At 39.1% G+C, this 26,452-nt stretch overlaps 1 protein-coding gene across 1 annotated transcript; it reads right to left on the bottom strand.

The window, feature by feature from the left end:
• Positions 1 to 4,492: 4,492 nt before the first annotated feature.
• Positions 4,493 to 25,871, bottom strand: LOC135198812 (lipoyl amidotransferase LIPT1, mitochondrial-like). Its single transcript, XM_064226776.1, has 6 exons — positions 24,829 to 25,871; positions 19,946 to 20,057; positions 10,491 to 10,598; positions 9,141 to 9,351; positions 7,072 to 7,205; positions 4,493 to 4,951 (listed from the first exon to the last, which is right to left on the bottom strand). The coding sequence occupies exons 1-6, from the start codon at positions 25,275 to 25,277 to the stop codon at positions 4,766 to 4,768; spliced, it is 1,200 nt and encodes a 399-aa protein (XP_064082846.1). The 5' UTR covers positions 25,278 to 25,871; the 3' UTR covers positions 4,493 to 4,765.
• Positions 25,872 to 26,452: the final 581 nt, after the last annotated feature.

The raw sequence follows: 26,452 nt of genomic DNA, 5'->3' as shown, positions 1-26,452 counted from the left end.
GGCTCCCTCTTGGGACCCCAAAATGACTCGAGCCGGGACGTGGGGCTCTGCTGGTGGTAGCGGCGATCCTTCCGCGAGGTCATTATGCAGACGCATCAGCTTAATGACCTCTGCGAAGTTCCTCTGTATCTCGGGCGTCACAGCGGTCTTGTGGAGTAGGACCGTCCAGTCCCTCCAGCAAGAGCATATCCCTCGATACTCCTCTTCAGAAGGAGGAACAGCGACAGACCCCTGACGGTCGCCTCCAACTACTTGCGCGTACGTCCTGGTCGGTCCTAAGACCGTGCCTGAGCCCGTACGGCGTCATAGCCGGGTCACGAGCGGCGCACCTCTCGTGATCGCTCCTTGGTACCTGCTCCTCCTCCCGGTATAGCCCGAGGAGGTTGAAGGTACGGGAGAGGCAGACCTGACGCTCCCCCCTCGCTCGCTGGCAGACCAGCGTGCGTGGAGGGCTGCTGCTGATCGTCAACCCGCGGTGACGGTCGAGCAGTAGGCCTAGCGTCGCGCTCGCCTGGGGCGATTGGCTCGGCTGAGAACGTCGAGACCGATCTCTAGCGTCAGGCGAGCTGCCGCTGGTCACCGTCTCCGCCCGGTCCCATCGGGAGCGGCGGGACGGGTGACCTGCTAGGCTTCCTTTCGCGTCGAGGACCGGCCAGCGTCCTCTCGGCGCGTCAAAACCGCTGGTACCAGCCGTGGCTGGTACCGGCGGCCGTGGGGACTCCTTCCTCGCCTCACCCGTGGCCGGTCAGCGACCGTCACGTCAGCCGAGCAGCCAGTTGGTCGCTGCGAGAGCGTCCACTGGCCTGGCGAGAGTCGTGTGCACGACTCTCGCCAGTCTTCTGCTCCGCGCCGCTGTCTTGACGGCGAGCGAGCTCGGACGTCAAAACTTTGGCTGGACGGTCCTCTTTGGAAGAGCGTCCACTCGGTGCTTCTCGCGAACGAGAAGCGGCCGAGACGGAACCTGGTGTTTAGCGGCAGAACCGCTTAGCACCAGGTGAGGACGCACCAGCGAGGCTGATGCACCTCTGGTCCCGTCGACTTCTTCTTTGCAGAAGAAGCGACGGGCCCTGTACCCGAAGGAACAGGAGGACCAGCAGAAGAGCTCCCCAACGCGCCTGAGCGAGCCGGGCCCTTAGAAGATCCCGAAGGAGTCTTCTTAGGGGGGGAGGAGGCAGCCTTCTTCTTCTTCGGCTGTTTAGCCTTAGAAGTCGAAGGGGAAGGAGAGGCAGCAGACGACGAAGAAGACGATGAAGACGACGACGACACCTTCTTCTCTTCCTCTTCTTCTTCGCCAGGCTCCGCAGGACAGACGTCAGGTCTTCCATCCAGGAGGGAGCCGGGGCAGTTGCCGAAGCAACAGGGCCCGACTGCACCTGTCCGGAAAGACCTGAGACTGTTACAGCAACACCAGCAGCAGGAACAACAGGAACAGGTCCGGGAACAGCAGGAACGGCAGGAACATCTGAAATGGAATGTGCAGGCCTATCTGAAAAGGAAAGAGTAGCTGGAACGGCAACAGGTACGGCAGGCACGGCCGGTACCACGGGAGAGCCAGGCGTCCTGTCGACAGTCACCGTCAATCCGTGGCACTGGCGGCAGGTCCAGGGGGGTACTTCTTAGGCAGCGGAAGTTCCGGGGTCGGCAAAGGAAAAAATCCAGGTGGTGGTGGCATCGTCCTCTTTTGGAACGGCGGCAATGGGTTTTTGTAGCTGCCACCGTGGGTGTCACCGACATTATATGGGGCGTATATACCAGATGTGGTGGCATCTCATACGCTGGTGTCGTTAATGTGTAGTAGTGGTGGTCACCGCACCATGAGTGGGGGGGGGGGGGGGGGGGGGGCCACCGAAGACCCCGCCAAAACCAACCCCCCCCCCCGCCAACCCCCCCCGCTGAAGCAACCCCTGGATGCTGGGCACTCCCTGCAGTCCCAGCGACTCCCACACCTGTCCCAAGTCGTCCTTCGCTGATGGCACACCTGCGGAAGCAACAGTCGGGTTAATTGGAGGGGCTTCCCCGCGCCTGGGGGGCGAAACAAACACCCCCCCCAGAGCGGACGGAAGATCCCGAGTACAGCTGTATACGTCCGGGTGGAGCGGGCGCCCTCCTCCACACTCGACGGATCGAGAGAGGAAAAGGACTCCGCTACCCCCCCCCGCAGGGGGAAGGCGCGAAACGTGGGGGCTGGCCGGGAGGCAGGAAAAGAGGACGAAGTGTCCGTCACCAAAGGAGTCACTGGACTTTCCGATGACTTCTTGGCCGGCCTAAGTCCTCTTCCTTGCCCTCGTACAGCACCCACTGCGCCTCGGACCAATTCATACAAACCACACATGGTTCGTTGCGGGAGCACTCTCGCCCCCGACAACGAGTACAAACCTCGTGGGGGTCCACCTCAACGAATGACCTGAACCCTCCACATTTACGCCCCTCCAGCCCGGGACACACTCTACGGGCGACTGGAGGGCGCGGTGATATTTCCATTTCTTCCAATTCACTCATTGCAAGAATAATAGAATTGAGAAAAGTACTTACAATCACTCCTGATATACAGAAGAGAAACAAATACTCAAAGTTGAAGCAAACGACAAAGCGGGGCAGAGCGATGGCGAACACGTCCTTCCCACACACGGCCGAAAGCAAAAGTGATTTGTTTACCTCCCAGTCGCGCGGCGCGCGACGATCGGACAAGCAGTTAACTACCGTTCTACCCTTGTTCGAAGCTTACGACCGTTCCAGCTGCCGCTAGCTAACTTCCTATTGTTAAAGGACCGAGGGTTTGTATTACGTATCGGAACAAGTTAGTTTTATTTTCTTCCTTGGGTTGGGGCAGAAAACTGTCAAAAGCAAGAGCACTTCCCAGATTTGTGACTGTGCCTGATTTAACTGCTTTAGTAGGCAACGAAGAGGAAGCTTTCTTGCGTTCAGTTAAGAGCTCTAAGGATTTACCTGGTCCGTAGTAAATCTTTAAGAGGAGGAGTCGAGAATTTATTCTGTGGTGTAAGGAGGCCAAAGACCTTGTGTTCAAAAATGTATCAGTTAACACAAGTTGAATCCTGCCTTAAGCATAACTTGACCTGCTCTAATGAAATTTTTTTTTTATCTTAGTGATGGTGTATCCCAACATCTTGCAAATAAGGAAGATGTTTCAATTTTATGAGAATTCTAAAACTTATGAAGGCTTTCGACTCCTTCCCTGTAACAATCCTCCAAAGTCCCGCTACAAGAACCCTTGCACTCTGTTATGGATCCATCTGGTGACAGTTCATACCTAGAAGGATCATGCTACAGCTGTGTTTATAGTGCCTTTTCCCCCCACCCGCCCCCCCCCCCCCCCCCCCCCTAAAACCCCCCCCCCCCCCCCCCCCCCCCCCCCCCACCCCCCCCCCCCCCCCCCCCCCCCCCCCCCCCCTACATCCAACCTTTTAAAATGCTCTTAGTTTGCTTGAGTTAGTGGATGTTTCCCTGGATGCACTAACCCATGCAGTCTACCCTTATCTTAGTGGGTGGTTAGGAAAAAATCTGGCAAATATTCCAACACCTCCAAGTGGGAAACAAGCGATTATGAAATCCTTCCAGATATGCCAAGCATTTTTATTTTGTATTTTTGTAGTATAGTTTTTTATGTTGCACGGAGCTAGTCGTTATTCAGCAACGGGGCCAACGGCTTTACGCGACTTCCGAACCACGTCGAGAGTGAGCTTCTATCACCAGAAATACACATCTCTCACACCTCAATGGAATGCCCGAGAATCGAACTCGCGGCCACCAAGTGGCAGGCCAAGACCAAGCCAACCCTGCCACTAAGGCCTTTATTTCTTTTACTTAAATACTGATCACACCTTCAACACTGTTTAAGATGTAAAGTAACTTCAACAGTAGGTACGTATACTTTTTATAGTTCCTCAAGGTCCTAGTTTGCTCTCCCTACCGGATGCTGGTTCACAATGACAAATGACCAAGGGTGTATCTTTGTTTAAGGGTTAGTCACCACCAACCAGGATTCTTGGGCCACTTTATCTTCAGGAATTTCATAACAATTGGTGCAGCAAGAATTGGCAACTAGACATATTTGGAATGATGACTCACTGAGCTTATTGAGGCTTTTAATAATTTGTGCATAGGTGTAGATAACTGAATTGTGCCATTTTGATTGAAAGTGCTAAAAATAATTTTTTATTCTCATACATTGAAATATTGCTGATTATTACGTGTGCCTTCTGCCTTCCCTAAGAGTTGCATTTCATTGAGCATAACAGTCCACAAAACTATAGTTCCTGAAACTTGAACCCTGAATGCAGTACACAAACATGTAACCTTCCCAGAACTCATTCAAGTTTCTGGTTTAGCTTAATTTTGGAGTTTTTTTTTCCATTCCTTTTCATAGTTAAGATAATCTTAAACTCCCACAATTTACCCTTCCAGCATTTTCCGCTCAGGAACATTGAAACAAAGTAATTTTTTTATCAAGCTTTAGTGTAAATGAATTACCATACAAAATAATGACACTTATAATTACTTTTACTTTAGCTGAATTTATTACAAGAGATTCAGAACATGTTCCACAAAATCCATTTTTCATACAACAGGTAAATAATATTTCAGTTACCGTTACAACTGAAAACATAACCACAGTTTAGAATTACAAAATATAAAGAGCTAATATTATACAGAACTTACCATTAATTTTTTGTGCTAAATTAATTCACAATAGAAAAATCCCACCACCTGGATGTAACATTACATTATCATAATGCACAGGATCTGCTCACACAACTACTCTCTGGGTCCGCAAAGGCTGAGGTAGTCTCATACGATTCACTAGGTCTGGGAATGTATCCAAGGAGAACTGTGATCCTTTCATAGCCTTTCCAACTTCTTGGACCAATTCAGCTACATCAGGACACACATCATGTCCAACCACTTTTACCTCTTCAATGAGACCATGGTAAGCCTGAAAAAGAAGTCATGACAATTAATGAAAAATTTTCATAGAAGACAGAATAGTTAAAATACACTAAAATTAAGCATAACAAGAAACAATGCAAATTAGTCCATACATATAACCATTGAGACAAGTACTAGAAAACCCTTTCAAGTATATTCTGAATTACAGTGAAGCAAACAGATCTCTACAGTTGTAAATATTCTGTATATCTCTTATTCAGTTTCACAATTTGTACACCACAAAAATTAACCAAACTGTTCTTGAAATAATGAAGGTTTGACATTTTCCCAGGTTAGTGGTTGGGAGTGGAAATGAAAATGGTCAAAATAAATTGCTGTGGGATAAAAGTAATTCTGTTTAGTGGTGATTCTAATCAGCTGGCATGCTCCATATAGTCTAGGCAGAATGGGAAGACTTGGATGCCCAGTATGAAGTATAGGAACATTTTGAAGCAGCATGGAGAGAACTAAGGCAAAGAACCTCCTTGTGAGTGGGACTGGAGGGGGGAGAGACTGCTTTGAAAGACTCTGATCACAGGATGAAAGTTAAGCATACCTTCACTTTCCACTCCACCATTTGCTTTAACCCTTAGAGCGGCTGTCACCCCTGAGCGACCATAGACAATTTTAGAAGAGCGAACGTTGACACTGGTTTACCACCATAGAAAAATGTTTACCCTTAAAATTCACAGTCCATTTTCTTTGATTTACAATCATAGAAAACCTGATGGCAATATCTAGCGCCGTCTATTGGTGGCGTCCCGAAACATGACAATAACAAAAGACCTTGATGCTTACGCCCAGCTTGGCAAGAGATGTTTTGTTTTGTTCATTTATTTGCTATAAATTGGTATGTTTTTACGTATTAATGCATTTTTTGTGTTATACGTAGTTTTAAAAGAATGAAGCATACAAATTCCCTGCCCTATTGATCATTAATCATTTAAGAGTTTGAGTGTTTATAGCTGACATTTTTTCTTCTGTTACTCACTGTCAACAAAGGACATTTTTTTTTCTTATTCATTTTTCAATGTATGTATAGAGTTAGTATAAATACTACTAGGGTACCTATATTTTGAAACAACTACTTTACTGCACAATGTTCAAAAAATAAAAACAAAAATTGTTCAATTTACATGGTTTACCAAAAATTTTCTACAAATGACATCAAACCTCAGAAGTTTAGTAAAAAAAAAAATTATCTTTTTTTATACGTACAAGACAATTATCATTGTGTACTCATCACCTTGAAAAGAAAGTCATGGTAAATTCCAAAGTATACCAGTGTTATATTCCTGCAGTACTAGAGGACCTGTCTTGGCAATTCATTCATTATATCAAATTTTGTTACAATATTTCAAGGGAGATGCAATGTTCCGTTCTTTGAGGAGTAATTGTAATTTATCCCAAGATGAATTATTTTTAATCACTATCACCTCCATCACAGGTACAGCTTTTTACCCATGTCTTTAAATTAATAAGATTTCAAAACATAACTATGAGGACCCAGGGCGAGTATCAGAAACAAACTGATGAGATACAAATACTATAGTGCTTCTAGATTGGATTATTGCAATAAAAAGTAATTAATTTTCCCTTCATATCAGCACAATATGGAAGTGTTGGCCCCCAATTATCAAACTATCATATCAACCTTACCAAACTGAAATGTAGTCTTAATAAATGTCCCCTTTAAATTTTATCTTTGTTACCCCTTTAGTAAATCAGTGTATGTATATAAACTTCAATAATTATGTATTTCAGTATTAAATTACTTATCTTTTATGTATTTAGAAAAGTCTTTGTGCAATACCATATACTGTATATCCTCTGGCCTAAGCTTACAATATAAAGTTCTCTAACTCATATTTCCTGTATAATTATGCTTGGCAAGAAATTCTACTATTCAGTGGGCTGTAAGTCTTAGTACTCAATCACCTACAATACCACTATCTTCATTCACACTATTTTATATTTAATTTAAAGTGTACTGTGAGTTAGCATTTAATTTACAGTTCATAAAGTCTATCTGTCATCTAACCAGACAGCAAAGAACTCAAGCACTAACAGAAAATTTCTAAAACTTTTTGTCAGCAAAAGAAAAAAAATGTAATTGGATTCACATACCTGTATTGAAACATTTACAGTTGTATCATGTGCAATGCATTCAGGGAGTGTGACTGGGCGTGTTATGGTAAACCTTGGTGTCTTTTCATGTAACCAGGATTTTGATGACAGTTCTTCTTGCAATGCCTGGAGACCTGAAAGTGAATAAATGAAATTAGATAGTGTGTGCTGTCCTTGAATATTCCACTCACTTTTAAAAAATTTTTTTACTGGAACAAAAATGTTTATTTTTTTTCCACTTTTATTTGTGTACAGTTCAACAGCGACACAACCTGCACAAATACACATTGGTATTGTAAATCAAATGAACTTTTAAAAATATGCACAGTAGTATGCAGAACATATCAACAATGACAATTTAACACTTTCAAAAAGGGCATGAAAACCATACATAAAACCAAGGAGGAGAGAGCAGAATACCATACCTACAGCCTAAATTAGGGAAGACTTAATTAGCAAATGTTTGAAGATGTGAACTTTATGTTCATAACCCCTATGTAGTGGGTCTCAACTCCAGTTTTACAAAGGGTCCTAAAAAACCTATACTGCACAAGTCATCCCTTCCAGAGATTGAGAAGTAAAAGTAACATGACCTGTCTTTTGTTAATACAGAAGTAGAAGTAAAATTACCAGTCTTTTGCTAATATAGAAGTAGAAGTAACATGACCTGTCTTTCGTTAATACAAAGATAATGTACACATTTAGAATTTAGGCCAATGGCCAAGTGCTGGCACAGATGAAATCATTCAGCACTGAAATGGAAATTGACAAAAGGTTTGAAAGGTGTAACAGGAGGAAAAGACTTGCACTATGAAACAATTTTTAGGAATAACATGAAAGTACGATGAAATGGAAAGTTAAGATGGAAGAAAGAGAATACAAACAGAGGTACAATAAAAGGAATAAAAGGGGTTGCAGCTAGGGGCCAAAGGGACAATTCAAAGAACCTCAAATACTAATGCCTGCAGTGCACCAGATGAGGTGCACTGACAGCACTACTTCCCTATGGGGGTTGGCTGTTTGGTCATAGGGATTGTCTGGAATTCTTTTTTAATATTTTGTTAAAAATTTGAAAAAAAAATATCTGCAAGGCCTACATCCACTTGTCTTAATAGTCTCCCTGCTTCACCAGTCTCTAAAGCCTCTTCACTATCACCAGTAAACACCAAATAGTCTAGATATCACCTATTCTTCATAGAATTTATGGCAACTTTTCTTAGCCAATAACATTCTACCCACTGAAGCTTGGGTCTACCGTGTCCATGGTCCTAAAATGACCATTCACCGTTTACTCATTAATTATTATTAGATAGTTAAACTTGTGGTTATCACAAATGCACCTCCAGATACCTTCAGGATAGATCCTGTGGTAGAAGCTTGTCTGGAAGTGTATAAATGGGTAATTATTTTTTCTTCACACATTTCCCCAACATTGTGGATTTTCCACTATCTTGCTTCAACTCTCTTAAGATCAACCAACATCAGGAGGGCAACTCTCAAAGAAAGGTACCATAGATGGACACAGTAGACCAACCATACTTCCTTGTTCTCAGTTTTTTTTTCAGGTATTAAGATCCTGGTCCTCCACATTTAAATCATTCCATACTTTAAACAAACAGAGCTCTCATAATACATACTGTATCCAACTCACAACTTTCTATGGTGATATTTAATGAAAGTCCTATACTGTATCTCTCCGACTAAGCCAATAGCAAAAAAAAAAAAAATTGCGAACAAATTTTCTAACCAATTGTTATATAATTAAAAATTATCAAATTTCTATGACAAACTTTAACTTTGTTAATGCAATAAGTAATTTGTAGTAATGAAATATATGAAAAACTTTTCCATAAACCAATAATAACCTATCCCTGTCAAATAACCTGCACTCAAAATCTTAACTATGTTAACCAAACTTTGTCATTCAAGTACTACTGCACTGTTCACTACAACTGAATAAGTATGGGTTAAATGGCTTACACCCCATCATGTGTATATCTCTAGTCATTAAACCAACTTAACTACCAAAAGGCATAATTGGTTACTATATGCCAACATTTATAGCTTACCTGGGAACCAATCCTCACTTGGATTGATTAGTGTATAACCACTGGACCTTTGGTACAGCTGCTCAGGGGTTAATGATGCACTATCATTTGCAGAGTGAAGATAAGAACGGCCAATGCTTGTAAGAAGTTGGTCCACTGTAAGGTCAGTTTTCAGTTCACTGAGATTAATTACTGAAGCAGGAACACTAGCAGTTGCTTTGCTGTCTATAGTCTGAAAAGAGGTGAAAATTTAAAATTCAATAGAATCTGTATTGCATTCCACATGTTTATTTCGGAAAACAGTTTCCAGTTTTCAAAAATTTACTTAGGCACCTTCATGTAATATACCTGCTTTTATAAGCCTGGTATCTGAAACCACATAAGATTTACACCCAAGCCACCAAATTTGTCTTGACTGGATGAGTATTGTTACTACATGCAGAATCAGAGGAATTTATTTCTGGTGATAGAAACTCATTTCTGCTGTAGGTCCCGTTGCTGGGTAACAAATTGGTTTCTAGCCACGTAAAAATATCTAATCCTTGGGCCAGCCCTAGGAGAGCTGTCAATCAGCTCAGTGGTCTGGTTAAACTAAGATATACTCAACTTTACATACACAAAAGTCTTGCCTCATTCTTAATCAATTATCATTTCTGTGTAGAATGTTTTCAGGCACTGCTTCAAAAATGTTTACTGCCTGTCAATCCTTGCACACAAACACTGATGTACTGATTTAAACACCTGAGCCCCTAACACTTTTATATAAATTCAGGTTACGACTTGAGAATATATGGCCCGGATTTTCTCCCTAACTCAGGCAAAATAACTAATTCCTTATTTTTCTTCAGAGTTGCCCTAATGGGAAATTCTGAGTGATTAAGAACACAAAAAAATCAAAAGTGGGTCATAATTCATGTTTCTTCAATCATGTAACATTCAATGCTAAGAATTCAAGTTCATGTAAACAGTATCATACACTGCTTCTGTAAGAATTAATAGATGATGCAAGACTACCTTGTTGTGTTGTGATAGGACTACAGCATATTCTAGCATATTACAGCAACAGGATTTTCAGTGTGTTAGGTCAGTCACGCAACACTGCCAGAAAAATACATGATTACGTATATAAATGAATACTGAAATACCTGAAATACAGTATGTCTTTCTTCTGAGGGCTTTTTGCCCTCTTATATTATGTATAGCACACAGTTTTCTTTACTTATGGCATTTCACATAAATTTTATTGTACACTACAGTACTTAAAAATTAACTAAAACTAAAGGACAATACAAATTATGTCAATGTTGGGATTTACTAACTAGTATATGTATACATATATACATATATATCTTGTGCCAAAAAATAATTTACCTTATCTCCTTGCAGAGCTAATTTCAACTGCATTTTATCTGCCTTCACCAGAAGACTGCAGTGATGGTAAGCAGTTGTTCGACCCAACTTGGCTGCAGATCCAGAAACCTGAAAAATGAAAGTGATATATTGTTAAAGACTTAATCTGACATTCAGTACCCTCAAAAAACCTTAAAATACAATATATACGATGTACCTTCCATCTGAAAGCAACCCAGCAACTTTTAATATTTCATAGCTTGCTTAAAATATTCTATTCCATTAATAAAAATGATTTTGTACTATTCAATAGCAATAGATTCCTACAACACTGGTGAAACAGCTCTCTACTTTTGTATGAGGAACAATAACTATATGAAAAATTATAAAAACAAATTACTCCTTTGGGTTCCAAATGACGGGAAATCACTATCAGTATGAACCTGAAAGTCAAACAGTGTGTGTGTGTGTGTGTGTGTGTGTGTGTGTCTGTCTCTCTCTCTCTCTCTCTCTCTCTCTCTCTCCTCTCTCTCTCTCTCTCTCTCCTGATTAAGATCTTCACCTAAAAGTGGAAATGAAAAGTCAGTGAAACCTTATTCAACAAATTTTTACAAAAATAAGACTCAACGATAAACCCCTAGAAACATGTATTGAACCGAGGATTAATAAAAAGGAAAAAAAATCCACTCGTAAAAGAGGTTCTGTTCAACGCAATTGTAAACTAGTAAAGTTCATTATGGGAATAACAACTAAAGGACAATATTGTTTTAAATCAAAATTAGAGGAAATTCGAGTTATAATGTAGCGTGATTTATGTGAGGAAATCAAATTAAAGATACTACACACAAAAATGCTTTGCGCGAGAAATAAACAAAATCTTCAGCTTGTTCTCATTTACCTCAAAAAAAACATTAAATTTCAAGTGCCTAACTCAATCTAATTAATTACCTTACATGGCCTTAATGAAATGTGTAATACGGTAATACAAGCCAGAACAATTTGAAGCCCAACAAGAATTTAACATAGGTAGGTATGTACTTCAATTCTATTCCCAAACAGGAAATGTATTTTTTCGTAGAATTCAATATATCAAGGGAAACCAAGACGTTGAAAAAAATCCAAAGACGACTATTTTATGTAGTAACCTATATTAGCCACGCTCAGCAAAACCACAGAGAGAGGTCTGTTGAATGTGACGTCCTGAGGTGATGACATCGACCCTGGTGGTCCAACTCGAGCTCCCTTCCTGTACATACAACACTTGAACACAAGGTTTTTACGTGGTTCAATTGTTTTATTTTTGAACTGGACCATAAAACTTTATATGTCATGACGTAGCAAACCATGGATACATCTTGTGTCCTTTTATTTGACAAACTTACTATGGTAAGCAAATCTTAGCTTGGCAATAAGTTCACTGCAACAATTATACGACTTTTGTCTCCGAATGAATTTCGACTACAATATAGCCTAAAGTCTGCATTTTACATAGGAGTTGTGAGCAACAAGGTCAAGTGCAAAATAAAGAAAGACTGATTTAGCCTACACTGAATTTTAGTAGGTACTCATGTAAACTAGACATAGGGCCCCCATACACTGAACAATTGTATCGTTCACAAAAACATTGTGTATGGGCTTGTCTGAATGCAAAACTGGGTGGAGTTTTGTGGTCTGAACGATCTCAGCAGGAATCTGTCACGACCAGGATGCTAGCCTGCGACTCAAGTCTTGTCATAAACAGGTTGTTCAATGTATGCGTTTGTCTGCCGATAAAACGCTATTGTGCACATCTCTTCTAGAGATGGTGCTATGTCTTCCCAAGACAAAATCTTTGTTCAGACTGAAATTGGTGCAGAGATCGTTCATTCTGTCTGAATTGTGTGTGTGTGTGTGTGTGCCCATAACGACAATTGTTCAGTGTATGGAGCCCTTTACAGTCTAATATAGGCCAGCCTATGGCAAACCAACGCCCAGTGTAGCCTATGTCCAACAACTTATAGTGTAGCCTATGTCAAACTACTTCCAGTTCAGCCTTTAGTATAAGAGCTTTGGAAATAGCAACTTACCAGTCATATGTCATAGTAGGCAAGACTAATAATGGTAGCAGTAGCCAGTTAAGTCAAGCAGCATATAAAAAGTTACCAACGTGCAAAGAAAGAGCAAACACATCAAACAAGTCAACCTAACAAGGGTAAACTTACGTACTGCAAGTGCAGAGAAGCCTAGATGTGGTAAAGACCATTATTGCAATAATAGGGACAAGGGGCCTGTGTCAAGTAAGAACGTTGCAAGCATGATACCTTACTTTGTGACAGAACCTTCAGACAAGGTACCTACTCAAGAGTTACATTAACACAGACATAGAAGTTAAAGGTTCTTCACAACTTAAGTACATTATAGTGATGGGGAAATAAGCAAGTTACCAATGACTGTAGTCAAAGGTAAAGGACAAACTTTTCACTTTTCAGGCCTAGATTGGTTAAGGTGAATAAAATTAGACTGGCATGGTATTCTAAGGGTTACAGGAGAAATTCAATAACTAACCTAACCGAATCCTCATGACATTACTAAGTTTCACTCATATATACACATACAAATATTAAAAGACCATCTTTCTTCTTCTACAGGTAAAACTTGAGTACAGAGTAATGAAACACCATACAGTGCACAGTATATGCATTTTTCATGTTGCTGAAGTAGCCCCTTAAGAGATTTCAAGATTCCTACTGTGGTTCATGATGGAATATCATTAAGCAGATATTCAATAACTCCAGAGAGCTGATACTGCTGATGTATGTAACACTGCAATAGCATTGCTGTTATAAAACTAATTATTTCAGTTTTGGCAATAATTTTAGATGGTCAGTCATTCAAACACTTGCCTGTGCTGAAATTCGTAAACAGCTGTAGTTATTGACTGAATAAATGTGATTATTCATCAGAGCTGGTAATATTGTGTTTTTGTTATATAGTTGTTCCCCTCAAGTTACTGTACCATCAGGAGAGAGTTTTTCCATACAGGTTTGCCCAGCATCAGAACAAAATTACTCAAATTTTCTGACATACATTTTGAGTAAATGTAAATCATTACTACCCAAGGACAAAATAGTGATTCTGATGGTGGATGAAACTCGCTTAAAACCATATTTTCATTATAACGGCAGAAATATTGTCGGTTCAGCCTTTGACAGTAGTGAAGATGCAACATGTGCATTTTATGTTGAACACTAAGGTCTAAATTCAAATAAGTTATACATATTCCCACTAAAAGCATAAAAGCTGATGTTCTGCGCTGCGCACTGAAGAAAGTCATTTAAGCTTAGAAAAAATAGGTTTATCATTGGGAAAGCAATGCCCTATTTTGCCAGCACTCCACAACTGTCAATAGTGTATCCCCACCCTTTTTTTCGTGTATGTTCCAGTAAATTTGTTGAAATGTATCAGGAATAATTGACATGACCAGAAAGTTATGAATAAAATAATGAAGTTCCCTCCATTCTCCTTAGATGTAAATATTTTGGAAAACGAAATTCATTATGCACCATTCAGCCCTATGAAAAACTAAATGAGATGGATGTTAACTCTCTAAAAATTCATATAAACTATCATTAAAAGCGTTACCTCCCTCCACCTTTGAGAGACAAAATGTTCATTTAGTTTTACAAATATTCTATGAGGATTTTATTCAAGCTTTATTAACTCTTGGAAAAAAATCACTGTGCCTTTTTATTCAAGATTTGCAGAATGTCTAAAATTTTACATTTGGTGGACAAACATGAATGTAACGTTTTAAGTTCAAATGTTAAATAATAAGTATGCTACTTCAATAAGTAATGAAGGTTATAGTACAGAAAAACGCAGCAAAATTAATGATACCGGCTTCTACGAACGTTTTATTGAATAATTGTTGTTCCCAAGAAAATAGCTATATTGTAGCCAACAATAATTTTACTAAAAAAAGAAAGTAGAAAATTTAACAACCAAATAATGGCTAAGATATTATTCATGATTTTTTGTGGTGTATGTAAACCAATCACTGCAGTCTTGCCAATTTGACTATTTATGTATGAATGTTTTTTTTTTTTTTCTAATAACGATAAACATTTTGTTCTTTGGTATACACACTGCATTGCAAGTTGTAACTTAATAAACTGTTTTGGTTCAGTGTTTTAAAGTAATCTCATAATTTGTGTTTCGAGTAAGTATTATATGATGTAGTACACAAATTAGTGTAGACGCGAAAAATAAGAAAATTAATAACTGGCAAACCAAAATTGGTCGATTTTGGAGACGTTTTGTGTACCTTCAAACATCAAACAGGTCTTGTCTCTCGGTGCAAGTCGGTGGTCTCGCGGCCCCTCAGTCGCCTCTGCTACGATACTAGATATACAACGTGAATGGGTTCACTGGGGACGCGACTGGGTTCACTGAACTCGTCGTTTAGTATTCCTTTCAAATTTCAATCTACTGCATAAGTAAGGAACCGTATTGCCTCGAAACCAAGGCCCAATGACACAAGGCAATGACAGCATCTCATATACTTCACCTATCCCTCGTACCTATCGCTACCCGCTTATCATAACTACGCGTTAGCCTTGGATTTTGTTTAGCATCTGAAGGGAGAGCGGACGGGACAGGGGGGCCGGGGGTCGATGGAGGCGGAGCGTGGGGAGCAAATGCCCGGACAAAGAAGCAAGAACTACTGGTGGTCCCATGGCAACAAAGCTGGAACATTCTAACAGCAACCGACCAGTTCCCTGTGACGGTAAACTGAACCGATGCACGAATTTATGGCCTAACGTAACGATTCGACTTCAAAGGGTCGAGAAACGAACACCAGAAAACTATGCATATCATTGGCCGTAAACCAAACGGCTTTAAAGAACGCCAGAGAAAACTGCTAAAATGAGCGTTCCAACATCAGGGTCAAAGAGTACTATGTCCAGATGCTTACGTAATATAACACTATTATGCGTAGTACGTGAGGACGACAGAAAGTTAACAAGTGTACGGTATTTGGATCTGATAGTGCACTACGAATATGAACACTTAAAAAAAAATAACTTGGCTCGTCATCCATAAATATTGTAGCAGCAGTGAACTTAAGAGTATTTATTGATAATAAATTGTCGATGAAAACCATATATTGCATATTGTAAAAACCTGTAACTATCATATTAGAAACATTGCATTTATTGGAAAATATTTAAACGAGGATACTCTGAAAACAATTTTGTAACCAAATACTTCCGAGGCTGCTTGACTTCTGCAACGTTATTATATACTGCGGTCTCCCTAACTACCTAAAAAATATTGCAAGGGGTACAAAATCGAGCAGCCAGATTAATAAAAGGACTACGTTACCGTGACAGAGTAACCCCAGCACTAATTGAGCTACATTGGCTCTCTGTAAAAGCAAGGTCAGTATACAAAACACTTCTTACATTCTTTAAAGCACTAAAATATGGTGAACCAACATATCTGAGAAACTGCTTAAGTTTCTTTAGACTTGAAATGAATATTATGATCAGACATGCAAGTGAAGCATAAAGGCTATTTCTACTTGAACCTATAACAAATTGTAAGCCAGGTGAGAGAGCATTTGAGCATTGCGCACCAAGACTACACCAAAATACCGCCTGAAATGAAGATCATACAAGAAAAAATCAAATTTTAAAAAGAACTAAAGACTCTCCTATTCTACAGGAGCTAAGATACTGACGACAAAACACAACTTGAATCGAAAACGTACAAGGGCCCGCCAGAGAGGGAATCGTCCCTGTGTAGGGCTGTAGACGTAAGTGAACAATTGAAACTAAAAACTACTTCTAGTTACCAAAAAGAAATTCTAAGTCACTTCGTGTGTCACGGCAGTATATAATATATATATATATATATATATATATATATATATATATATATATATATACATATATTATATATATATATATATATATATATATATATATAATATATATAAGCTATCGTCAACAGGACTGTATTTTGGGTGAAATTCATCCAGGTTCCTATGAGTTCATTGTACCCATATGCAATTTATATCTAGTTAGACCTACCTTTCCAATTAGTATATTATTCCTGAAGCCAAAGAAGGTGAAATCTGTGATGACTAAACCTACCATATTGCCTAACACAATCTTCAACGTCGGATGGATAATGGTTAAAAAGCAGTACTTTTTCTTTAAGTTATTTAAAATATTTCATCCATCATTATTTATTGATGAGCATTCTTAATATTTCTAAGAAATATTAAGAAAATTAGTTTAAATTTGTTGCCAATTGTAAAAGTCAAAGCAACTGAAAAATGAGGCCTCAAGAGGACATTTTAAAATCCTGTTCTGCTGATCCACAACGGCAATTTTGTTCTAACAGGGAAGAGGAGGTTCTTTAGCTTTGGAGACTTACTAGCCTACCATACATTCAGTTAGGTACGACAGTTCACACAAACTTATTAGTCAATGCACTTTTGCATATAAAAGCGATGATATGTATATTAAAAGTTAACACTATCATTTACTTATTGCGTAGGGGGTAGTGCCGTCAGTGGACCTCATGCAGTGCACTGTAGGCATTACTTAAGGTTCTATGCAGCGTGCCTTCGGCCCCTAGCTGCAACGACTTTCGTTTCTTTTACTGTACCCTCTTTCATATTCGCTTTCTTGAACTTACTTTCCACCCTCTCCTAACACTTGATTCACAATGCAACTGCGAGGTTTTCCTCCTGTTACACTTTTCAAACCTTCTACTGTCAATTTCCATTTCAGCGCGCTGTATGACCTCATAATTCCCAGTGCTTCGTCTATGGCCTAAATTCTATATTCAGATCAGTTCATTTACTTAGAAATATGAAATCGCTGATCACAATGACAACTGCTTTGTCACAATTCCTGAGATGGATCCCTAAACTAGAGTGAAAAAGTTATACACAAATGTACACCCAATACTTCGTATGTTTATAGCAATACTGCCCAAGCAGCAAATATAAAATAATACCAGTCAGGTGCAAACCCAACAGGCATTAGCTTGAGGACAAGTTTAAAATTATACATACACATTTATGCAAAATTTTGGCTTAGTCAACATGCTGAAGTGGTAAGACCGCGCAGGCTTGTTAAGACTATTACAGCAAGAGAGAGAGAGAGAGAGAGAGAGAGAGAGAGAGAGTAACAGCAAGATCATTAGGGATTAACGGGGAAAAGCGTAAACAGACATATACAAGTAAATTCTGACGAGGAAAGAGCCCACAATACTGTAATTGTTCGTGAAATTGCTTACACTTACAACTGCTATTATTCAAAGTTTAATGTAAAGTCAAAATTCAAATGAACAGAGGTTTAAATAATTGGAAAATGGCATTAGCAATGGTACTGTTCTATATATAAAGGAGAACGACAGTTCTCCTTTATATATTTAGAGTACTACGTACTCTAAATACGTTACCTCACTGGAATGTGCTGGCAACCACTCAGCATGATCTGGCAGAGTTGTACAGTGAACGATGCCCATAGACTACATAGGTCCCCTGAGCCTCTCAAAATAACATGAACGATTTACTCTCCGTGCAAAGTAACCGTCTCGGATACTGACGTTAATTTTAGAGTTAGCCATATGAACTGAAATAGCACGAACTCAATGGTCTGATCAATCCGGTAACACTGGAAAGCTTCATAAAGGCTAACTGTCTTCTGGTATTTACACAACAGTTAAATCAAGGTCCGATAAAATGAGAAATAAATAAGTTCAAATAAGTTACCTCAAATAATTTATTTGTGATGAAAACAAAAACTGGTCGTTGTTTGTGTACAATCGCGGTGTACTAGTTTTCACCACGAGGTTACTTTCGTCGGACTAAATAAGGCATCGGTAATGTGAATGAAAAAAATAAGAATAAAAAGATGCCCAAACTTAACAGGGAAAAGAAAATTCTAAAAGCATACATTTCCTAGGTTATTAAAAAAAATGGGCAAATTTACAGCTTATCAAACAATACTCTCATATGATTGTATTCACTCAAGGTAGAAAGTACAAAATGAGGTTTGTTGTTGTTGTTTTTGATTAAGCTGACCTTGTGTCAGCACGGGCTCTTGCTCACAGAGCAGCCGGTAATATGAGATTTGCATAATGAAATCGGGTTTAGAAGGAAATTTTCAAATTGCACTGAAGCTAAAACCCGGAGCTGAAAGTACTTGATTAAAAAATTATCTTAAAAATTAATCAGTTGAGTATTATAAACATTTGCACAATATGTTAAGTTCCACGTTGGCCGAGTGGATTTCGCGCTCGGCTACCAATCCGGTGGTCCACAGTTCGATTCTCGGCTCGGCCAACCCGGAACCAGAGGCATTTATTTCTGGTGATAGAAATTAATTTCTCGATTCAATGTGGGTCGGATCCCACAATAAGCTGTAGGTCCTGCTGCTAGGTAACCAATTGGTTCCTAGTCACGTAAAAATATCTAATCCTTCGGGCCAGCCCTAGGAAAGCTGTTAATCAGCTCAGTGGCCTGGTAAAACTAAGATATACTTAACTTTTGCACAATATGCAATGTCAAGTTATATTTGTGTACAAAACAAATTCATGTGGTATCGTAATATTTTAATTCAAGATAAAAATAAATCTTGACTTTATATATATTCGTCTAACGACAGCAATAATAACCTCTCCCAGAATAAAGTCTACCCACAGCATAAAGTAAAAAATGGGACAGAATAATAAAATTCGTATAAGTTATTGTCAATATTTAAATAACTCTCTAAATCCTGTTGATTTCTAACTTAAACTCGTAATATCAAGAACTATCGATGCGGAAAAAATACAAATTATCAACTTACAAATACTGAACCTCCTAACTCCTAACCATAAAGAAAGAAAAAAAAAAATCTTACCACCTGCATTACACACTTTCATCTACAACCTTGGGAATACACTGGATGCCTTTCTCGAGGCCATAAGAAGCAACGTTGTAATAAACACTTACTTCCACGAAAAATCCTTTTTGACCAAGACCGTTTGAGATTTTAACATAACGTTCGTGGAACGACTTCACGAGGACGACGTAATTTATTTTAATAATATTACCTATGTATATTCATCGTAAAATACAGTCAATGATATCAGTATATTCATCGTAAATTATAGCCAATGATATCAAAAGCAAAATCATAAAAAATGCCGTCAGTTCTTCCCGAACAACAAGTACCTTTAATTATACACTTCAGTCAACGGAAACAAACGGTTGAAATTATCTACTAATTAAATGAGAAAATTTAACCCGAATTACTATGACTACCAATGTTAAGGATATAATCAATATGAATAAAATGAAGATCTAAAACTGTACATCTTATCGATGGCTCGTTTACCTATACATGAAAGTATATAGTAGAGTCAAGTCTGTGTGAAAATAATGTGTATGAAAGATGTCTGCACCTAAGCCACGAACATAAAAATGCCCTTACCTTGAACTGGTCTTCCACAACGATGTCATCTCTATCGTTGACAGCTGCCTGTATTCCAAAATCTTCTTCTAAGGCGCGGCAGATTACACTCAGATTATCTTTGCGATTATATCTGAAATAAAGAAAAACAGTTTCTATTACTTTAACAGTCAGTCAAATGAATACGTATTAGAAATTAATTACCGCCTCGTTTAATAATGATGTAACATTTGGCAAGTACCTAATGTTGTTAAAGTTACTTAACAAGAATCCGTCACGGTCAACTCTAGAACAGGCAGCGTCAGTTGTCAGTTAAAAATCTACGGTAAACTTCCAAATGGAATTGTTCCTAACTTGCATGCCATTATTTGCTATCTGTTCTTCACGCATTCCTTTACTGTTAACATTTGCCTGTCTTTCATTCCCTTGTCGGTGCCCTCGTTTTCTTCATAGTATTTCAGCCCTGCCAGTAATCTCGTAGCAATCCTTTACCGATTGCATGTGAGCATTCTTTTTGCAACATTTGTACCCTGGGTTTATTTCTTCATCGGTAAATTTCTATCCCCCATGTAATCTACACCCGTAACAATAACACAACCTCCTTATCAGCTACCTTTGTACATAATAAACTAAGGTCCGATCACATTAGTAGGTTGTGGCACAACTTGGTGAAGGTGAAAGCTGCACGCGAGAGAGAGAGAGAGAGAGAGAGAGAGAGAGAGAGAGAGAGAGAGAGAGAGAGAGCGGGGTGGGGTGTGGAGAGGAAGTCTGTCGGAGGTTACAGAGGGAGAGAGTGTATTTCATGCGCACGATCTGAGGAAGTCAAGACCTCCTTGACAACAAGCCAGAGCGATGGCGCACGTGACCTAAATAAATCACGTGCATTTAGAGAAACAAGGGAACACCTTATAGGTACCACCTTCCAGATTTTCGTGAAACAGAAAACTTCTAGGGGATTAAATTTCCTTAAAGACAACAAGACAGAAGGCAAACATGCTCCTAAAATGATTGATCATTTGTATCGCGGACGGAGAGAATAAGTCCAAGTGTAGTTCCTTCACAATGAGAAAATGAAATATGATAACCTGGCGGTTATGTTTTGTAAACTTGAGATAACTCGTCAAAGCTACCAAAACATAAATACAGAGATAGTTTATCTCCAGACCTTTGTACCCAATTCATAACTTATCATATTCAAAAATAGCCATTAACACTCGCAGCAGAATTCAACCCAATAACACACTACGAATATTTGCCCTTTCTGTTGAGTCCAAGGACGCACTACATGATTTCATAACTTTAGAAAAAAAAGACCCTCTCCTCACTTAATGACAATAAATGAGAGTATTAATTCTTAATTTCAAACATTAGCTATACTGTACGTATAAAGGTAAAGAGTGAAGCAAATATGCTCAGCCATCATTAAACAATCAAATTAAGTTTTGGATTTCTTCCTGCCTGTCCAATAAATCCAAACTGAAATTTCCTAAATCGGCGCTACCACTTTATGATAAAGAGAAACACTGACTTTATCTCCAAGGCTAACCATCTCAATATTATTTAACTCATTATTGATGTGCTAATACCAATTATGCAATATTTGTGCGAGAAATCTGCTTTATTCACTGATCTCCAAAAAGCATTTTGCAGAAAGTTGTTCCCAATGATTGGCAAAGAAGTGTGTTACTCGACAGTCTTAGTCACAGTGAGGAGCTTCATTTACATTCACCTTGCACTGTGAGAATGTTCTTTATTCATCCCTTCTCAGATCGCGAAGAAATAATTTGTAGACTTTATGACTAAGAATAAAATTGATAAAATGCATATTTGCCTCGTCTATAATACATAACTTCATTCATTGGATCACGACTATCATAAACAACTAAATTGCTACACGAGATCCATAATATGTCCTTACATGGCCGAATTCAAAAATTGAGACAACAGGAGTAGTGCATACTAAATTTCTACAACGGGCAATTTCCTAACAGGTACGATTCCGGTGTCCGCATCTTCGCATTTCTATACTGAGGTCGATGTAAGTTTTACGGCATTTCAATAGTTGTAATGATTACACACGACTCAAGACATGACTTAGTGTAACTTAAATATTTTCAAAAAAGCTTTTACCAGCAAATAAAATATACCAACTACCGACAAACTACATTCACTGAAATGAATTACAAAACGCAAAATTACAAAAGCGGGTTGACAGATAACCCATTTCAGCTATTACGGAAATCGATGAGTGCAGCATATTATGAATAAAGACTGATTTCTCACTGCCTTATTTAAGTCAACATAATAACTAATATATACATAACCTTGGCCTATTGCATTTATACCTTACTTTCTTTACCCAGTATTCTTCGCAAACCACAAATACTCAAAACAGAGGTAAAGTCTTATTCAATGGTCTCGTAAAACGCATCATTGATCAAAAATTCCGAACACTAAATAATCACAATTCCTCGAGCCAAGTTCAACAGGTCTCCTCCTTGTTTAACTTCAATAAATCCTGCTATAACTTTTCTTTTTATCACAGTACAAAAAAAATCTTTGCTTTAAAATAGTCTGCGACATATTGCCACCCTATATGTTCTCAGCAAATTGTTAACCTAAACACCATGTCAAACCTAACTTAAGAGAGCTTTTAAAACTTACTAGTACAATACAGCATTAAAGGAAGTATACATAAATGAGAGCGAAAAACTAGACTGATAGCGTAACCTACTTTAGACAATTACAAGTGTTCATAAGACCGTGCAGGTGTGCACGAGCGCTTCACAGAGTCCTTATAAAAAAAAAAAAAATAAGTTTCATTTGCAACGTGATGCCCGGTGACCACCATCCTTGTCTGTCTCACCTTGTCGGGGGGAGCACAAAGGCTTGGTTCCTCGTGCGATCCAGTACCGGGTTCCCATAAACGAGGTTTCCACTCTCACGTGTACGGGCCCCTACAACACACGTGGACTGCCAGTCCTGGTGCTTAGGGGAGGGTCCTGAATGTAGCGTTCTTACCCCCTATCTCGACAGCGTCCCATAAGCCTAACTGAAAAGCCGACTTCACACCACAACCGGAGCTGAGCGCCTAAGTGAAGCTGAATTTTTCGGCAGTGAAACCGATACTGTACTACAATTTACAACTACAGCTGCTATTTCACAACTTTTGTACCTTGCGTTTGAACACTTCTCATTCCTATTTTAACCAACATCGTAATGAATAAAAATACATTTTGTCGTTGCGTGATCGGGATTTCAATACAGACTGAATATCCCATTTTGTAAAACAGACGTTACGTAATAAATGAAAATATTTTAAATACATTCTTTTTTTACAGTTAACCTTAAATAGGACTTTAAATTGGCGACAAACCCAACGAAAAATTTAAGTCTAGTTACGCTGAACAGTTCCGCAAACTATATCTAATTATAGAATATGGTATATGTATTATGTGGTGTACGTGATCCAAAATACTGTTCATTATCATCATTAGCAAAGTCAATATTAGCAGTCAATTTACAATAGACAAACTGATAAGCAATTGAAGAAAGGTCAAGTTATCTTGGAATCACGTAGATTTATGGGAAATAACGTTGTTTATACATAGTTACAAGAGTTTACACTAAAAAAATAGAACAGACGCAAATAAATTAAAAAATGCTTTTAAGTCTAACTGGCATGTTTTCTGAAATATACTGGCAAAACGACAAAACTGATAATCTTGCAAGACATTACAACTCCTACGACTCATTTTGGTCGAAACATCAAAATCAGCTGGCAAACAAAGAACGTCCTTTAATCGACCTTTTCAGCCGTTTCAAACTTTGAACATGTCTTTGCATCCTCCCGCCTACTTGACAAAAATTAGCCGATGGCGTCGAATAACCTGAACTCTATCAAATCAGTATCTAGCGGCTAGAGGTCACCTTTATCTGTCCTCAGTGTCCTGAGAAAAACATCTTGCCCAATACTTTCTCAGTCAGCACAAAGGCAGCGTTATTGTACAGTATTTTGGAATTTAATTTTGACATTGTACGTGCAACAAAACTGCGTTTTTCAATTATTAACACCAAGTGGAAAAAATGTAGAGCGTTTTTGTGATTTATTTTCTTAATCTAAAGAAACCATAGATTAATCATTATTAGTGCGTTTGAACCAGTACCAATCAAAAGGCGGAAACCGCTAAATTTATATTCCGTAACGAGTAATACAAGGGGGGGGGGGGGGGGGGTGACGAATCTCGTATACAGTCAAAAAGTCAATCTAGGTCAACATAACTGCGTTTCATATGTAACTTGGAAAATGCTGTCGAGTCAACCAAATGACGGAATTGTTAAATTCTCTCTCTCTCTCTCTCTCTCTCTCTCTCTCTCTCTCTCTCTCTCCTCTCTATATATATATATATATATAATATATATATATATATATATATTTACATAATATATATGGAATAAATCCTGCTTAATATATTAACCAGATGAAAAAATTTTTAATAAAAAATAAAATAAAAGTTATCAAAAAAACATTGTTTTTAACTGTTTCCAGGACAGGAGCAACTATTTTGACATGAAAAATTTATTATTCACCTAATCTCGTTGCTCACGAAAAATCTAGAGTTCCTTGTAAAGCAAACTTGCACATAAAAGTGCATCCATACTAGGCTATGTGTAAAATTACATATAGCTATGAGAATACTACCCAAGTATACAAACAACCTTGTGTGTTCATACACATATACAGATTTAAACAGCAATGAAGGCTATTAAAAAAAAAATGCAGTAGGCTAGTTCCTGGCCTAAACAGCCACCCACCCGACAACCCCCAGACAGCTACCTCCTTATATGGGCAACATTAAGTTTAGATCTAACTGGAAAATCCTTGACGAGGAAAAGTTCCCTACCTGTCTCTTGATGTGAAGAAGGTACAGTTGAGATTTCCTTCGTCGTGGTACACGGTACCGCCACCGCTGCTTCGCCTGGCAACAGGTACCCCGGCAGAAGCTAGGTAGGGCATGTTGGCCTCGACCATAGGATTTTGATGACGGCCGATGACAACGCAGGGGGAGTTCCGCCACAGGAAGAGCACTTGCTTCTTGTCAAAACACCAGTTCTTGTACATCCAGGCTTCAAAGGCCAAATTCGCAAAGACATTCGTCGATTGGGAAATGAAAACCACCCGTTTTGGGGTCTTAGCTGGTTTTGTTGTTGCTCCAGCATCCTGCGTACTGAGATGTCTCCTATTGGTTGCAACGGCTGCAGAAGCAGCAACAGCAGTTGCTGCAGATTGGGATGTCACAGCTCCCCCATACAACTGGGGGAGGGCGAGGCCCAACTTTCTCATTGACATCATGGTTGACGTTTCGGATCCCTGGTGGGCTAATTAACTTAAAACTCTAAACTACTCAGATCTGGACTCTGCCGGTGATCGTGCGAACTTAGGTAGGCTATAAGACTATTAGGAGGTTTTAACTAAAACGTTAATACCGAACCCTAAACCAAAACAAAACACAGCAACCAGTAAAAGTAAGTTTCAGTGCTGTAGGTTACTTGACAAATTTTAGATTATATATCTAAATACTTTGTAACAGTTAACAATATCAACAAAAAGTTCCTATTGGTTATAAGACGATGTCTTACAGTCAGTTCCTACTAATTCAATAAGATGATCGTGGAGATCTTGTGTCATATGAAGCCACTTGTATGTTTGGTGAAGTGCCCTCAAACCGTTGGAACGGAGACGAGTCTCGTAAGTCTGCTCTCTTATAGGCATTGGATGTGCTCTTCGATGTCACTGGAGTTAAATAGCCCCCGAACCACACAAAATGAAATCGAGAGAGTTTTTGGGAAGGAAGGGGAGCGAGGGTTGGAACAGGGTTTACGGATATCAAGTGTTACACTAAGCACTAACGTCAGGTGCGCTCCGACTGGCCCAAATCAGCTGGTTCTGTCGTCATATGGAAGCTTGGCGCCGGGATCTTAAAACGAATGTCGTACGAAACTATTTACATAGAGAAAGAATTTCATTTGTTTTATAATGACACCAAAACATTAAATACCAGTAAAAGTTTTCTTTCTATGGGTTATTTTGTCTTTTTATACTGAAGCATCTTAGTATGTAATATGAATCGTACGTCGTGGCAGATCTGCCAATCACGACGTTTGCACGTGCAACAGCAGACAGCGCCGGGGAGTACCGACTCCCGTCCCCCCCAATATCCGCTGTGACTGTTATTGATCTTATTCATGGTCATTAGCAATGAAAGTAACTACTTTCTCAGCGTTTATTTATCAAGATTGAATAACTTAATTCAATAAGTGAAATTATAGGAAGGAGGATAGTGTGTCAAGTTAAGAATGGTAGAATATTAGAAAATAAATAAACAACTTGGAAAATACGTTATCCTATGCCAAGCACCATTCAGATCATAAGTACAGCAATAACAGACGTTCAGACTGGGATGCGTTGCATGAAACACACAAAGATGCGTGAATTAATTCAATACAAACGAATAGTACATTCTGCTT

Source organism: Macrobrachium nipponense, chromosome 22 (genome assembly GCF_015104395.2).
Source record: "Macrobrachium nipponense isolate FS-2020 chromosome 22, ASM1510439v2, whole genome shotgun sequence".
Classification (NCBI taxonomy): domain Eukaryota; kingdom Metazoa; phylum Arthropoda; class Malacostraca; order Decapoda; family Palaemonidae; genus Macrobrachium; species Macrobrachium nipponense.
Note: the sequence above shows the minus strand (reverse complement) of the source record. Positions and strands in the feature narration are given on the sequence as shown.

Coding starts and splice junctions, on each gene's coding strand:
- LOC135198812 (XM_064226776.1), bottom strand. CDS start 25,277: ATGATGTCAATGAGAAAGTTGGGCCTCGCCCTCCCCCAGTTGTATGGG. Junction 20,058..24,828: donor TTCTTCACATCAAGAGACAG/GTAGGGAACTTT, acceptor TCTTTATTTCAG/ATATAATCGCAAAGATAATC. Junction 4,952..7,071: donor CTGTAAATGTTTCAATACAG/GTATGTGAATCC, acceptor CTTCTTTTTCAG/GCTTACCATGGTCTCATTGA.